We start from the raw sequence: 17,792 nt of genomic DNA, 5'->3' as shown, positions 1-17,792 counted from the left end.
ACACTAAAGCCTTAAAGATGAAAAAGGTAAATAAGAAGAATTCAGCTATGCAGTATTTCTTTTTAATTGGGGTTCCGTCAGCTTGTTAATTTGAACATTTATACTGCATGTACTCGTTGTCATGAACTTACTTGAATACAAGTAATTTTACCAGGTGTCCCATATTCAGCATAGGGAAATGTGGTCACCTTATTCATTAGTGCTCCAGCAATGTAAGATATCTCATAAATCTACTATTGAAGGCTATTTGGTAGCTACAACTGGAGTGAAATGCAGCTGCTTAATATCATTAGCCATAGGAAGCAGAGTTTTTCAGCATTTTCACTTCTTTCTTTCCAGCTGCATGTATTATTTGAGTACATTATTATTGGGTATTTCCTCTCACTCCTGTGTTCCCCAAAGCATGGTCATCCTTGCCCATAACTAACTGGCCCTTTATAAATCCAGCTACTAAAGGCAGGAGCGCCCTCAACAATGCATTTTGCTTCCCTCACTGCTCTGACAATTTGAATCCGTTGTGCTATAGTATGCAGTATGAGGCTGATGTATTATCTCAGTGTTTCACTTGAGGATGTGATTATGGGGTTGTATGTGAGGTGGGTCAGTCTGTTGTTTTAATAATTTCACATATGGGCTCAAGGACTATATGACATGACAGGTACGATGTATAAACCCAAAAGAAAATAACAGGTTTCAGAGTAGCAGCCGTGTTAGTCTGTATTCGCAAAAATAAAAGCAGTACTTGTGGCATCTTGGAGACTAACAAATTTGTTTGAGCATAAGCTTTTGTGAGCTACAGCTCACTTCATCAGATGCATGCAGTGGAAAATACAGTGGGGAGATTTATATACATAGAGAACATGAAACAATGGGGGTTACCATACACATTGTAACCAGAGTGATCACTTAAGGTGAGCTGTTACCAGCAGGAGAGCGGAGGGTGGGGGGGGAACCTTTTGTAGTGATAATCAAGGTGGGCCATTTCCAGGAGTTGACAAGAACTTCTGAGGAACGGTGATAGGGAGGAATAAACATGGGGAAATAGTTTGACTTTGTGTAATGACCCATCCACTCCCAGTCTCTATTCAAGGCTAAGTTAATTGTATCCAGTTTGCAAATTAATTCCAATTCAGCAGTCTCTCGTTGGAGTCCGTTTTTGAAGTTTTTTTTTTTTTTTGGTTGAATTGCAACTTTTAGGTCTGTAATCGAGTGACCAAAGAGATCGAAGTGTTCTCCAACTGGTTTTTGAATGTTATAATTCTTGACGTCAGATTTGTGTCCATTCATTCTTTTACGTAGAGACTGTCCAGTTTGACCAATGTACATGGCAGAGGGGCATTGCTGGCACATGATGGCATATATCACATTGGTAGATGTGCAGGTGAATGAGCCTCTGATAGTATGGCTGATGTGATTAGGCCCTATCATGGTGTCCCCTGAACAGATATGTGGAGACAGTTGGCAACGGGCTTTGTTGCAAGGGTAGGTTCCTGGGTTAGTGGTTCTGTTGTGTGGTGTGTGGTTGTTGCTGGTGAATGTTTGCTTTAGGTTGGGGGGCTGTCTGTAAGCAAGGACTGCCCTGTCTCCCAAGATCTGCGAGAGTGATGGGTCATCCTTCAGGATAGGTTGTAGATCCTTGATGATGCGTTGGAGAGGTTTTAGTTGGGGACTGAAGGTGATGGCTAGTGGCGTTCTGTTGTTTTCTTTGTTGGGCCTGTCCTGTAGTAGGTGACTTCTGGGTACTCTTCTGGCTCTGTCAATCCATTTCTTCACTTCAACAGGTGGGTATTGTAGTTGTAAGAATGCATGATAGAGATCTTGTAGGTGTTTGTCTCTGTCTGAGGGATTGGAGCAAATGCGGTTGTATCATAGAGCTTGGCTGTAGACAATGGATCATGTGGTGTGGTCTGGATGAAAGCTGGAGGCATGTAGGTAGGAATAGCGGTCAGTAGGTTTCTGGTATAGGGTGGTGTTTGTGACCATTGCTTATTAGCACCGTAGTGTCCAGGAAGTGGATTTCTTGTGTGGACCGGTCCAGGCTGAGGTTGATGGTGGGATGGAAATTGTTGAAATCGTGGTGGAATTCCTCAAGGGCTTCTTTTCCATGGGTCCAGATGATGAAGATGTCATCAAAGTAGCGCAAGTAGAGTAGGGGCATTAGGGGACGAGAGCTGAGGAAGCGTTGTTCTAAGTCAGCCATAAAAATGTTGGCATACTGTGGGGCCATGCGGGTACCCATCGCAGTGCCGCTGATTTGAAGGTATACATTGCCCCCAAATGTGAAATAGTTATGGGTGAGGACAAAGTCACAAAGTGCAGCCAGCAGGTTAGTCGTGACATTATCGGGGATTCTGTTCCTGACGGCTTGTAGTCCATCTTTGTGTGGAATGTTGGTGTAGAGGGCTTCTGCATCCATAGTGGCCAGGATGGTGTTTTCAGGAAGATCACCAGTGGACTGTAGTTTCCTCAGGAAGTCAGTGGTGTCTCGAAGATAGCTGGGAGTGCTGGTAGCATAGGGCCTGAAGAGGGAGTCTATATAGCCAGACAATCCTGCTGTCAGGGTGCCAATGCCTCAGATGATGGGGCGTCCAGGATTTCCAGGTTTATGGATCTTGGGTAGCAGATAGAATACCCCAGGTCGGGGTTCCAGGGGTGTGTCTGTGCGGATTTTGTTCTTGTGCTTTTTCAGGGAGTTTCTTGAGCAAATGGTGTAGTTTCTTTTGGTAACCCTCAGTGGGATCAGAGGGTAATGGCTTGTAGAAAGTAGTGTTGAAGAGTTGCCTAGCAGCCTCTTGTTCATATTCTGACCTATTCATGATGATGACAGCACCTCCTTTGTCAGCCTTTTTATAGATTCATAGATACTAAGGTCAGAAAGGACCATTCTGATCATCTAGTCCGACCTCCTGCACAGCGCAGGCCACAGAATCTCACCCACCCACTCCTATGAAAAACCTCACCCATGTCTGAGCTATTGAAGTCCTTAAATCATGGTTCAAAGACTTCAAGGAGCAGAGAAGCCTCCCTCAAGTCAACCATGCCCCATGCTACAGAGGAAGGCGAAAAACCTCGAGGGCCTCTCCAATCTGCCCTGGAGAAAAATTCCTTCCCGACCCCAAATATGGCAATCAGCTAAACCCTGAGCATATGGGCAAGATTCACCAGCCAGATACCCAGGAAAGAATTTTCTATAGTAACTCAGATCCCATCCATCTAATATCCCATCTCAGGGGATTTGGCCTATTTACCCTGAATATTTAAAGATCAATTACTTACCAAAATCCCATTATCCCATCATACCATCTCCTCCATAAACTTATCGAGTAGAATCTTAAAGCCAGATAGATCTTTTGCCCCCACTGCTTCCCTTGGAAGGCTATTCCAAAACTTCACTCCTCTGATGGTTAAAAACCTTCGTCTGATTTCAAGTCTAAACTTCCTGGTGGCCAGTTTATACCCATTTGTTCTTGTGTCCACATTGGTGCTGAGGTTAAATAATTCCTCTCCCTCTCCTGTATTTATCCCTCTGATATATTTATAGAGAGCAATCATATCTCCCCTCAACCTTCTTTTAGTTAGGCTAAACAAGCCAAGCTCTTTAAGTCTCCTTTCATAAGACAAGTTTTCCATTCCTCGGATCATCCTAGTAGCCCTTCTCTGTACCTGCTCCAGTTTGAATTCATCCTTTTTAAACATGGGAGACCAGAACTGCACACAGTATTTTAGGTGAGGTCTCACCAGTGCCTTGTATAACGGTACTAAAACCTCCTTATCCCTACTGGAAATGCCTCTCCTGATGCATCCCAAAACCGCATTAGCTTTTTTCACAGCCATATCACATTGGCAGCTCATAGTCATCCTATGATCAACCAATACTCCAAGGTCCTTCTCCTCTTCCGTTACTTCTAATTGATGCGTCCCCAACTTATAGCTAAAATTCTTGTTATTAATCCCTAAATGCATAACCTTACACTTCTCACTATTAAATTTCATCCTATTACTTTTACTCCAGTTTACAAGGTAATCCAGATCCTCCTGTATAATATCCCGATCCTTCTCCGAATTTGCAATACCTCCCAGCTTTGTATTATCTGCAAACTTTATTAGCACACTCCCACTTTTTCTGCCAAGGTCAGTGATAAAAAGATTAAATAAGATTGGTCCCAAAACCGATCCCTGAGGAACTCCACTGGTAACCTCCCTCCAACCTGACAGTTCGCCTTTCAGTAGGACCCGTTGCAGTCTCCCCTTTAACCAATTCCTTATCCACCTTTTGATGTTCATATTGATCCCCATCTTCTCCAATTTAACTAATAATTCCCCATGTGGCACGGTATCAAATGCCTTACTGAAATGTAGGTAAATTAGATCCACTGCGTTTCCTTTATCTAAAAAATCTGTTACTTTTTCAAAAAAGGAGATTAGGTTGGTTTGGCACGATCTACCTTTTGTAAAACCATGTTGTATTTTGTCCCATTTACCATTGACTTCAATGTCCTTAACTAATTTCTCCTTCAAAATTTTTTGATTATGATAGAGTTGTTTCTGAGGCTGCGGATGGCATTGTGTTCTGCACGGCTTTGGTTATGGGGCAAGTGATGCTGCTTTTCCACAATTTCACCCCGTGCATGTCGGTGGAAGCACTCTATGTACAAGTCCAGTCTGTTGTTTCGACATTCAGGAGGAGTCCACCCAGAATCCTTCTTTTTGTAGTGTTGGTAGGAAGGTCTCTTTGGGTTAGTATGTTGTTCAGAGGTGTGTTGGAAATATTCCTTGAGTCGGAGACGTCGAAAATAGGATTCTAGGTCACCACAGAACTGTATCATGTTCGTGGGGATGGAGGGGCAGAAGGAGAGGCCCCGAGATAGGACAGATTCTTCTGCTGGGCTAAGAGTATAGTTGGATAGATTAACAATATTGCTGGGTGGGTTACGGGAACCACTGTTGTGGCCCCTTGTGGCATGTAGTAGTTTAGTGTCCTTTTCTTTTGTAGAGAAGCAAAGTGTGTGGTGTAAATGGCTCGTCTATTTTTGTAAAGTCCAGCCACAAGGAAGTTTGTGTGGAAGGTTGGCTCTTTATGAGAGTATCCAGTTTTGAGAGCTCATTCTTAATCTTTCCCTGTTTGCTGTAGAGGATGTTGATCAGGTGGTTCCGCAGTTTCTTTGAGAGTGTGTGGCACAAGCTGTCAGCATAATCTGTGTGGTATGTAGCTTGTAATGGATTTTTTACCTTCAGTCCTTTTGGTATGATGTCCATCTGTTTGCATTTGGAAAGCAAGATGTCTGTCTGTATCTGTAGGAGTTTTTTCATTAAGTTGATAAATTTCCACTCCATACAGCTAAATTCAGTGCCTTGCATAATGACAGGTTTTAGCCGTGTTAGTCTGTATTCGCAAAAAGAAAAGGAGTACTTATGGCACCTTAGAGACTAACAATTTTATTTGAGCATAAGCTTTCGTGATCTACAGCTCACTTCATCGGATGCATTCGTGCCCCTCTGCCACGTACATTGGTCAGACTGGACAATCTCTATGTAAAAGAATAAATGGACACAAATCAGACATCAAGAATGATAACATTCAAAAACCAGTTGGAGAACACTTCAATCTCTTTGGTCACTCGATTACAGACCTAAAAGTTGCTATTCTTCAACAAAAAAAATTTCAAAAACAGACTCCAAGAGACTGCTTAATTGTAATTAATTTGCAAACTGGATAAAATTAACTTGAATAGAGACTGGGAGTGGATGGGTCATTACACAAAGTTAAAACTATTTCCCCATGTTTATTCCCCCCTCCCCACCCCCCACTGTTCCTCAGACGTTCTTGTCAACTGCTGGAAATGGCCCACCTTGATTATCACTACAAAAGGTTCCCCTCCCTGCCCCCCCCTCCTGTTGGTAATAGCTCACCTTAAGTGATCACTCTGGTTACAGTGTGTATGGTAACCCCCATTGTTTCATGTTCTCTATCTATATAAATCTCCCCACTGTATTTATTTTCCATTGAATGCATCCAATGAAGTGAGCTGTAGCTCACGAAAGCTTATGCTCTAAAAGAAAATAAGTAACTGTGCCTTGTTGACTACAGCTGAGGAACAACAAAGCAGGGACACTTAACAAGCCCAGTAGCTGAATAACTATCGGCACAATTCTGTACAACAGAATGGGACTGTAGTTTGGTTTGTTATACACAGAATGGTCTTCACTTTATCCATAAAAAGAAAAGGAGTACTGGTGGCACCTTGGAGACTAACAAATTTATTAGAGCATAAGCTTTCGTGAGCTACAGCTCACTTCATCGGATGCATTTGGACTTTATCCATAGTAATTGTATGTACTTTGTATTGATTTATCTTTCCTTAGGGGCATTCCACGCCTTTGATAAAGATGGAGATGGTATCATTAAACTCAACGTCTTGGAGGTAAATAATTTTACTCCAGTATTTTTCTTGGGTTATGGTCAGGTTGATCAATTTTGTTCTTACCCTTTGTCACCCTTACACTTAAGGGAGTTTGTCAGAGTTAAGCTGACATTACTGTCTAAATGGTAAAATAAGAGACTCCATAACTTCTGCTAGAGAGTTTGCTATTGCTATCAATTTTATGTGGAAGATGCTCAGATACATAGCGACATATGGCTATATAAAACCATTAGATAGATAAACTAAATTAGACAATCAGAATGCAACCCAAATCTTACAATTTGTCATTTAAAGTGCATCCAAGAACTTTAGAAATTTATGAAACAATTTAAAACTAAACACACCATTTAAAATATTTTGGACAATAATTTCCTATCCCTACCCTAAGGTAGTTCCTCTCCCTAGTTCTCAAATAAGCCCTCACCTTTATGGCATATGTACTTTTGAAAAGTTCAGCTGACAGGCTCAGTGTTCCATAATTTAATATGTGTCTGCTGTCTTAAATGACTTGGAGAGAAAATGAAAATATATCAGAGGAACAAGGAAGGGTGAGAAAGGTGGCTAAACCTGCAATGTTTATCACCTTACATCTCAGGTGAGGCTTATTGTACTATGGTTACAAAGTTCTGATATATCTTTTTACAGTGTATACCCTGGAATGGAGGCAAAATAAAAGGTTAGACCCTATCAGGGATTTAACTAGATACAGAAGAAAAAAACGTGGCAGAGAAACTTTGCCTATGACAGCTCTTCTTCATCTAAGTATATACATTTAAACAGCCTTAAGTTTTATTTTATCCCGGGACAATTAACTACTAGCTTCACACCACCTTTATGTAGAGTAGGCCAAAAAAAGTTATGGTGCAGTTACTCTAAGGACTTTTAAGAGCCTGTCTGAAAGCATGGTTTCAGTTTAAGCTTCTGGCTTGAAACACATAGACTCCCAATAATTACTGTCTTAGGTGGCAGCAGGGTGACTTTAGCCCTTCATCCTTTAATGGTATGTAAAATGAGGTCAATGCATTCTTACTCCATGCAAGTCATTTGGGTAAGATTAAAAAAACAAAAAAAAAAAACCCAAAACCAACCAGAAGGTGCATCTGCCCTGGGTAGAAATAGGGATCCACTGAGACTTTGCATTAAGAGAGGTGTTTGAGCAAGTAGCATGGGACAAAATTCAGACCATTGCCACTGCCCACAATGCTGCCTAACATAGTGAATGTTCCTATTAGGTACCGGGAAGCAGGAGGACACAAGCCTGCCTGTTGCTAAAAGACCCTCCCCCAGCCTTAGGGGAGGATCCACAAGGTCCAGGAACTCAAATAACTATGGGGGACAACCAAAAATGTAATGGGCAGGTGTGAAGGTCAAAGGGTCAAACAAAGGGAACCAAGGGGGGGACACCAAGCGGAGAACCCCAGACAGCGCCCACTGCTCCTTGAAGGTGTCAGGGGAGCTAGCGGACGCTGCCCAGAGGAACTCTGCCTGGATGCATGAACGGAGGGAGAACCGGAAATAGGCCCCACAGTCAGAAAGAACCTCCTTAGCCACCATCCTCTCCATAGCGATGTAGTGAGTGTTAGCAGGCGGCTATCCTCCAGCTCCAGGAATGGCTGCATTTCATTGGCTCCAGCTGTCTTCTATACTGTTTATGAAGTATTTTGGGGGTGAAAGCTGCTACCTACCTATAAATATATCCCATTTACACTACATTTTATAACCCTGTTTTTGATTTAAATTGTGAGGGGAAGGAGGGTGGGGAGTGCACTCTACTCTTGGTTTTGGAAGTCACTATCATACTGTGTGCAACTGTAAGCTCTCATTTCCAGTCTTGATATCACCATAGAACTATCTTTTTTGGGTTCCTGGGGAGACAGATGGGCCTAGTGAGGATCAGAAACTGCTATGTGATGAGGGTTCAGCCAAATGGGCCAGATATAAGCATGATTCTCTTTGGCATGGGCCTAAATCTAGTCCCACTATTATTTGGAATTCATGCATTTGAGCCCTTCTAAAAATGGTTGCTATCACAGGGCATGTTTAGGGGAAGGAGTCAGGCTGCAAAGAATGTTCTCACCTCAAATTGGCATTTTTGGGAGGGAGGTGTGTGTGGAGAACAGCAGGGGGAGTTACCAAATCCCTGTCCCTACTGCTAGAAATTCAGCTGTTGTCAGGGAGCCAGAAAACCAGTTAGCTTCTTTACCTTCCCATCTGTGCATTTACATCACAAAATTCTTGTTGCGGTTCCATATAAGCAGCTGGCCTTGCGAATACCACATGGGGGAGGGGGGGGAAAGCAGCCAGTCCCAAAGGAACAGCAAACGTGGATAAAAAGTGAAAGGACGGGGCCTCTTCAACTATGTGTAATGATGAACTAGCTGAACATTATTATATGGCTGGCTAGTGGAGCAGAATCAGGATAGGGCCATACCCCTGAAAGGGCAATTGCTGAGAGTGAATCGTGGTGTGGGGAGGAACTAGGCTATAATCACCACCCATCAAGAGAGAGATTCTACAGACCATGCCAAAATCATAATCATTGAAATTCTTACTTTAAAATGGGGGTGGGGGGTACCTCTGAGCAGTTTCATGTTACTGCCAGTTCTTGTTTCTTTGAACTGTAACTGAAGAATCATCAGTTCTGAGTTTTGTTATGTGAATGATGAGAATGGCAATGGTCTACTGTTCTCCAGTCACGTTGAAATCACTGCTGTTGCTACTTAACTTTCACTCTTCTTTCAGTGGCTGCAGCTTACCATGTATGCTTAAATCGACCTGGCCTCCCTTCGTGCATGAGCGCTGCCCACAGCGCTCAGGATTTCTGTTGGAAGCAACCAGCCACGTTCACCTCAGAATATGAAGGACTTCCCAACACAGCTGCCTCCCCTGCTAGGAGCCACAGAGCAAAGAATGATTGCTACCCAAGGCAACTTGCACGTTCCAATGCTGAACTCGAAGGCGGCACAATTTAAAAATAGGTGGCAATACCCTTTAGCAAAGTGACTGGAGCTCACTATCTAAAAACTAATATATTAATACCTCCCTGGCATTTTACTTTTGCAACAAAGATTTAACTTATTGATGACCAAAGGTCAGCATTTTTGGTACGGTAAGGTTACCATCAGTCACTCCCCATACAATGCACATGCCTTTTCAGTACTACACTGGCATATGGAAAATATTTTCCCTACCTCTCCATAGCTATAATTCCAAGTCAACAGTTAGTCCTTGTGCATGACTAGAGCTGTATCTAAACTGACTCATAGGCACCACTACCATCTTCTCACTCTTGAGTTCCTCTGTTCTAATTCTGGTTTCAGTATTGCTAGGGCTGCTTCTTCACAACAGTATACTGAACCATAAATCACACTCATCCTGGTGTTTTCATATACTGAACCATCTAGTATTTTTCATATATCACAGTGGGCCAGTGTTGATGTTGTAAAAGAACATAAGTGATGAAGACATTATGTATATGTCTACAATGCAACAGAATGTTAATAAATAAGTGTTCTTAACCTGGACAATCTACAGAGGTTAAAACAGTAGTGAAGACACTGCAGTGTGGCTTTTAATTTGAGTGAGCAGCTCAAATTTAAGGCAGTGGGGCAGCCTGAGGCTGAACTCCTGCTGCTAACCTGAGTTAAAAGGTGCATTGCTGTGTCTTCACTGCTATTTTAACCCAGGTAGATAATCCATCTTAACACATTCTCCTTGCCCCCCCTTTTTTGGGGGGAGTGTAGATGTACCTTGTGTGCCAACAAGGGCTTGCTGCCTGGTAAACACAAGACAATTGAATGAGGCACCAACAAAATATGGAGTTTAACTCTCCTCCATTTTCAATGGGAACTGAGTGATTAACTCCTAGTCTCTTCTGAAAATCTCACCTATAAATACCTTGATTCATGACTTGTGATTTATGACTAAGCTGCCTTATGACTCTCTAGAACAGACACCCTTCTACTACACAAACAAGTGAGCACTTCCTGTTGTTTTAGACATTGCCCCATTGTGTACCATTGTATTATTTTAAACTGTTCCTCAACAGCCTGAGAACGCTATAGTGGAACTGAGTCAAGCAATTAAGTGCAAGTTTGCCTAGATCCTGTCTCACCTGGAAACTGCACCCTTCAGCTTTTAAGCTTCAAAACTGCACTTTAATACAAGCAACTTCTGGTTTTTTTACAGTTTCAATATTGTTTTTACAAAAGTCAGTCTGTGAATGTAAGTTTTATCTGACATACAGTATTAATCTAGAACTCTACTGTATCAACTGTTTGTTCCTCATACCAGCCTAGAATGTTAGCTTTGGATCTGTACTACAGTTTATAAAGCAGCCTTAGTCTCAGCACTGAGTTGTCAGATGGAAAGGAGCTTCCATGAGTTGAAGCTCTTTTTAAAAGGGCAATTTGTCAATTACTTAGCATCAACTTACCCTGTTGTCTTGAGGTGTGTCCCCCACTGCCCCCCACTTGCATTGGCTTGTAGGTTTAAGTTAAATAGAGAGAAAAAGCAAGCTTATCAGAAACCTCAAACTCCTTTCTCCAAAGAAAGAGGCCAAAAACAATTAGGATTAGCTATGTGCATAGCTACTACTGAAATTAGCAAAGTGGGAGACTTCTGTGATTGACAGTATGCCCAAGATGGAGATTTAAAAAGAGAAACTACTACTTTGCAACCCTACAACAAACGGTAAAAGTGGGTTTATCTTGGAAGGTGACGCCAAGTCCATTTGTAAACTAAGAGGTTTAGGCATCTTCATTCTATGTGACTATTTTGGGGGAAAAGAATTTGGTGCAGTTCAGATATAAAAGTTCTACTTATGCACTCTAATAAATACTCATGCTTGTGGTTTGATTTGTTGTCTTTTATGGAGGAATGAAGAGGCAAAATGAAAGACTCAAAAGTGCTTAATTATGCTGTACACAGGATGCCTTGAGGCTACTTATATGGCAAAGGAGTTGGGTTTTTATATGGATTTCCCTCCAACTTAAAGGCATCTGTAGATTAACCCTTTAAAATCAACTATAAAGTCTCCAGAACACACAGATGGAGCAAATACAGAGAAAAACAAGACATTAGGCTTTGTCATGATTACAGTGTCTTTGTTTATGTGGTGTGGTATCAGTATTCATGGACAAAATCATGAACTCTTGGATACAGCAGAACAGAGCCACCAGAACATTTTAATACAATTAGCCAAAAATTTGGTGTGCATTCAACCATGGCAGAGGTTCCAGGAAGGAGGGGAGGAAAAAAAAAGTTAAGCTTCTGATATTCTCAGTTATGAAAATAATACTGAGATGTGCCATCCAAGCAATTTACTCCCTTAGAATTACTCCTAAGAAGAAATTAGAGACTCTAAATAACTAGATATTAAGCCAGGCATGTTTCAGGCAGTCACACTCCTTATTGCGCCACATGCTGCTTTGACATAGCAGGATTCTCAAAATAATAGTGCCACAATACACAAGAGCAAAAAGATATGCATGTTGGAGGAATGTGTGTTGGTCCAACTTAGGGGCTTCTGGAGATCAGTCTGATTTTTATGGGCATGAATGATTTCTCCACATCATTTAGCCAATACACCTCTACCATGCCATTCAAACACTGGTTTGTTTGGGTCTTTTTGATGCAGTTTCCATGCAATGCAGTTAAGTCTCATTTAAGTTTGTTTTTCATGCTTCTAAATGACAAATGATTGCTTCTCAGGGTCTGGATTTTACCATTCAGCACCCCTGGAAAAAAAAATGTGGGTGCTTACCTCATTACAAACTTAACTTTAGGCACCCAGGTTTGAAAATGTTGGCCTTTATGTTCAAAGTGCTGTAAGAACATTTACTAATCCTCACCATCCACATGAGGTACTTCAGTATTAGAGAAAGGTTAAGTAACTTGCCTAAGGTGACATGGCAACTCTAGCAAGGCAGGCCAGAACACAGGGGTATCTGGATTCCAGTCCAGTGGTAAGTCCACAGCCTTTAATTCCCAATTGGAAGCACACATGAGTGTTACACTTTCTGCTCATTCCATATAAGAGTTATCACAGTTGAGAGATTAAATCATTCTAAATTATCCAGTGAAGGAATTAATTCCGTTCAGAATGAAGAATTAAGATGACAGACAGAACATCTTAGTATAAAGAACTTTTATTTTTTCTTTTTTTTTGGTTTTACTTATAAAGTTCCATTAATATGTTCACAGCTTTGCACCAAAATGAAAGAGGAAAGGCCAAGTCATTCTGTGCACATGATCCACACAGCTTTACATATGAAATACTTAAAAGCCACATTGGTTTATCCCACTTTCATTCTTCCAAAGATTAGGTTTAACATTTGTAACAAAATGAAGTTGGAGAAGCTGGCAGGCACATATTAAAAAAAAAACACTTTACCTACACAGTTTGCTCTTTATTTTTACTAATAAATATTTTACAAACAGTAACTGAAACAATTTCAATAATCTTGCTTGCATATTCTACAATTTGGGACCATCTAGAGAATGTCCAGGCAATAGTACCATACGTACCTGAAAACATCTTAAATTTCATCTTGTATTTGTGTTTAGTTACAAAAGGGAAGTCGTCCTCTCATGACCACAGATTTATCCACAGGAATCCAGTGTTTGCTAGAACTTGATTTGCATTTATATGTTTCGTTGTTGTTCTTTGTTTATTTTGATCCAGTAGTGCTGCAGTGTGAAGGTCTGCAGATATGCACAGAAAACCTTGCAGATAAACTTGTGGTGTTTAGCAACAGGCTTTGACAAAGAATTCCATTTATCATCTTATATTTTGACCACGCATTTTTGAAGTCTGCATTCTAAACACTTGTCACAAGAAGGCAAACAGAAGCTGGGGTATTTAATGCATTTTTGTATCAATGAATTGAAAAGATTTTCTTTTGCCATGGGTGGAAAAATCCCCCTTTACTTCCAAAATGGCCCTTGCTGACCACAGCTCAGTAATTAAGGCGTCTTAGGGGTGGGGGTGAGAAACACTAAACCATCAACTAGCTACCATTTCTTCCATTACAGCCCTGCGATTGGAAGGGGATGACTGAAAAGCAACAACATTGATAATCTACCAACTCAATTGCTGTTTTCTGATAACAAATAAGTTGTAATTTAGGATATAGCTAGAATATGACAACACTTTTTAGAGCTACTCCCCTTGTGATTGGAGGTGGAGCAGGCAAACGTGGAATTCCCAGATTCGTCTTTTTTTTATTTTTTTATTTTTTTTTAAAGAGAGATATACAATGGAAAGGTTTCCTGAAAGATTATCTTCTGTGATACATAACCTATTTCCGATGTTACCACAACACAATCATGTTCTGAGCACTTACACCCACTAAACATGGTCATGGCATAAGCAAAATATCAGTATTGTTGGGCAGGGGGAGGTGAGGGGGGAGAAGGGAAATGGTGCTATGCATTCCAACAAGACCATCATATTTTAGTTATATACCATACACAGCCCTTAGCCAATATATATGAAAAAATAAAAATAAAGCCCCACTTTCCTCTAGTTACTTTATTTTTTAACTTCCAAGAAAAGCCACATAAAAACAATCTTGAACACTGCTTCAGATGTGTAGTATTGCTTTCCTAAAGATATCTACTCTTTCAACAAATATTCCCCTTTCCCAAGACAATTTCTAGTCCTCCTTTGAGTGGAGGGATGCCAGATGTCAGACGCCTGTGTGGGTTCAGGGAGGAGGGACCAAATTTGCCTAATAAACCCAGATTTTAAATTTAAAGCCCTAATGAAAAATTAAATTTACCAACTACTGTCCCTGCCATTTTCTTAGTGCCTGGAAGAATGAAGTGGTCATTAATTAAATCTACCCAGATTTCCAGTTGAACAGGTAGGAAAGTAGATAATACAGATAGGCCCAAAAAACTGAACCCCATATCCAAATGCCCCTCAACTTTGGGAAAGTTCAGATCTTCATGACAGCTTTGTGGCTTAGGGCTCTCATGGAAATTTGCTGCGATGCAGCAAAATGGTGTAACCTTTTTCTCTGAACCCCAAAAGTAACTACAGACAACTTATGAATATGCTGCTAAAACTTTTTTAAAGCTCATCCACCTATATAATTTCCCCTGACCACCACTAATTCTAATATGTAAATCAACATCTGTTTCTTTGTACCAAACACAGGCACCCAAATGGGAACCACAGTTAGTTCTCTCTTTCTGGCATAATAGAAGGCTACATTTCATCAATTCCAACTACACTGGGAGGATAGTTTAAAAAAGTTAACCAAAGATTTCAGATGTCTTGAAATGAACTAAAAAGAGTTGGAAATCTTTGTTCACTCTCATCCAACTAAATTAAAAAAATGAACCCCCTCCCCCCAAACACCCCTCCCCCCCACCACACACACACCCTTATAAGTAGTTAGGAACAAAGTGTGAGAACTGCATGCCTTAGAACACTTAATATAGTGAAAAGAACATTCACACATTCTTGTGAACACAGTCATCAACTGTCTCCCAACACATTAAAGAAATTGGGAAAGAATGCAAAGTATCACATGGAAAAGTAACAAAATGCATGCGCACACCAGTCCTCAGAATGGCACAAACACTGCACTCCACAAGCCTGTCCTTAATACACATGGCTCTGTACCTTCACTTCAAATCACATTCTGCTAAGAATATCCTAAAAAATTCACATCGTTTCTTCCACACCTTTGCATGCTCCCTTCCTGTGTGAGAAAGTCAGTGTTTTAGGAGGTGCTTTGTAAGCCTTCCACAGCTTTCCGTTTTAAGATTTTCACCAATCTGAACTGCTTTCACTGTGAAAGGAGTTGCCAAAAAATCCCACCACACGCACACAAAAATTACACTGCTCAGAGAGCTCCTTGAATTAGACTGGTTTCAGAGTAGCAGCCGTGTTAGTCTGTATTCGCAAATTAGATTGGCACTTAAAGTACTCCATCCATAGGCCACAGCAAAAACATCAAGGCCCCAGTGCAATTCTCTGCTTTTCTTTGGAGAAGTCTTTTCACAAAAGAAAAACTGATCAATACATTAAGAATCTATTTCTTTACAAGTCTTTGAACCATGAGGACTCCTACAGCTAAGGAAATAAGGTGGGCACTTTATTCCATTGCTAAAGTTAAAGAGACAAAGAAAAATATTGATTTTGTGCAACTACAGAGATTTTTCACCCCTCTGCCAGACAACATAAAAGGATGATCTTCAGAGATTCAATAAAGTGAAGTCTTTGATTTAGTAGCAGGACAGAATATGTAGCGGGCTTTCCTCAATCACTTCGGTGGACAAAAAAGGTTTCTCCACCACCAAAAAGCAAGGCTATAACATTAAATTAATCTGCATTAGGAATATTTAAGCCTTGACCTCAGTAACTGAAGAGACACCCGATGAAACTCTGAGCGTATTCAACCTCTTTAGCAGGTTCTGGACTTGCCTATGAAAAAAGCAGTTTCTGCCACTAGGTTTCTTTTTGCCTTCTTTGCACATCTAGTCCGAACTCTTACTTTCCTGTACTGAGCTGATATTATTAAAAGGGAGGGAAGTTCACCCTTTGCTACCTTCACTTAGTCTCATGACCTAGAAGGTGTTGGGGCGGGTGGGGGGGGGGGGGGAGAGGGGAAGAGTGGGCAGGGAGAGACCAATCCCACCAACAGCTTTTTCTATTTTGCAGTTCCTGCTGGACAAATGAGATTTCAGTCCTCCTCAGGAATAAGTAAGGAGCAAATCAGACCACTAGAAACAACAGGCATGGCCTTCCCTCTATGGCCGTTTGTGGCATCTTAAAAACATTCGTAGAATGAAGTCTTCTACAGATGATACACACTTGGTACCCTCAGCTTCTGCTTGAGATCCTTGGACTCTAAAATCCTGCTCCACACCCAGCAACTCTCTTTGTTGCACCCTTCCATGATAAACTCAAGTGATTGCAAAGCTGATGCAAATAAAGTCAGTTTACACTTGAAACAGAGCAACACCAAAATGGCTATGTTCAGACACGTGGCGTCTGTGCATCTGCTCAGTAAACTAACTTTCCATAAAAAGGCAGGATTGCACTTGCCAGTCAACAAAATTCTATACGAGATCTCACCTAAAATAAGTTATGAAATCTGCCAAAATAAACTACCAAAAATCAGGAATCCAGCTCTGGTGTTATATCAAGACAGTAGTGGTTGTCAAAATGCAAAATACAAAGCTGGCATTACTCTCTGTACCACCTGCCACTAAGGTCTCTAGTCTTTTAATTTGTTAGAGATCACTAAGTGGGTGTATGAAGGAAGAAGTCAGGCTGCTTTGTGGCTGCAACATCTCTCAAAAAAAGTGTCTGCCCTCATCACAAGTCTCCTTAGAGAATGTAATGTGCAGGACAGTGAAATCCAGTCAGTCACTGTACATTTTACCAATCAGAGCAACCTTTAAACAAAGAATATTCAAAACGTCAAAGCATAAATTGCAGTTAACATTAAAAAAAGGAACCACTTCATTCTAGTTTCCCATTAAAACACTATAAAGTTTTATGAGGACAGCCAAAATTTGCAATGGAAATTCAGTGATAACTCTCTGTGGAACTTCTGTCCTTGTAGTTAGAAATATTTTATTAAAATTGGCTAAAAAATCAAAGTATGTGTGGGATTTGCATACAACTTGAAACCGTTGAACACTACTTGCCTTGGTTAAATCCTTGCACATTTGAAGGTGAGTTAGTGAACGCTGGCACCTAGTTTTATCTCAGTCAGAGTATCCCTCTCAATGCCCAATCTTAGATGCACAGAATGCACTTCTTCAAATGGGCAGACAAGAGGGGATGCTCATAGTGTCTTCTGATGAATAAAAACTGGACAAAAAACTAGACACAGTTTGGTCTGAGTGTTAATGGTCTGCTCCCATTTCTACAGAGTTGCATGTGACATGCAGTCTCTATAGTAAGGGAGTTAGGCCCCACTCCCTTTTTCCACTCCAAGGAGGAAAAGAAGGAGGAAAGAGGATGGGGCAAGAGGAGAATGATGTATGGAATAGTTCTAATGTATAAAATTACTTCCCAATATGGGAGGTAAAAGGCTTCATGAGTCAATTCTGCTGTCATCCTTGGCATGTCTTTCAATGTGTCCTGCAGCATCCTGGAGGGAGAGGAACAGAGAACAAGTCATTAAAGAACTAGTGCAAAGGGTTCTAGAAGCCCCAGTGCACAGCATTCTGAACACATTAAGAAATCTCTGGCTTGCAGAAGATATTAACACCCTACAATTCATATTAAGGTGCCTAGCAAGCAAGACATGAATATGTACAATATAAAGCACCCCATCTCCCACACAATTCAAATCAAGAAAAAAAAAACACAAGCCCCCATCCCAGAAAGGACGCATTTCT

The 17,792-nt window shown here is 41.0% G+C and overlaps 2 protein-coding genes across 8 annotated transcripts in view; one reads left to right on the top strand and one right to left on the bottom strand.

Moving 5' to 3' along the window:
- Positions 1-11,277, top strand: part of CAPN3 (calpain 3) — a 79,387-nt gene extending 68,110 nt beyond the window's left edge. For all 3 annotated transcript variants that reach the window (XM_038404998.2, XM_038405000.2, XM_038405001.2), the window contains 2 exons: positions 6,364-6,422; positions 9,165-11,277. In XM_038404998.2, the coding sequence (XP_038260926.1) occupies positions 6,364-6,422; positions 9,165-9,191 (86 nt within the window). In that variant the 3' untranslated portion in view covers positions 9,192-11,277. The remainder of the gene's footprint in view (positions 1-6,363; positions 6,423-9,164) is intronic.
- A 4,820-nt stretch (positions 11,278-16,097) lies between these two features.
- Positions 16,098-17,792, bottom strand: part of ZNF106 (zinc finger protein 106) — a 73,076-nt gene continuing 71,381 nt past the window's right edge. For all 5 annotated transcript variants that reach the window (XM_038405463.2, XM_038405465.2, XM_043516704.1 and 2 more), the window contains one exon: positions 16,098-17,542. In XM_038405463.2, the coding sequence (XP_038261391.1) occupies positions 17,486-17,542 (57 nt within the window). In that variant the 3' untranslated portion in view covers positions 16,098-17,485. The remainder of the gene's footprint in view (positions 17,543-17,792) is intronic.

The sequence above is a fragment of the Dermochelys coriacea genome, chromosome 6 (genome assembly GCF_009764565.3).
Source record: "Dermochelys coriacea isolate rDerCor1 chromosome 6, rDerCor1.pri.v4, whole genome shotgun sequence".
Lineage (NCBI taxonomy): Eukaryota > Metazoa > Chordata > Testudines > Dermochelyidae > Dermochelys > Dermochelys coriacea.
This window is presented reverse-complemented; position numbering and strand designations above follow the sequence as displayed.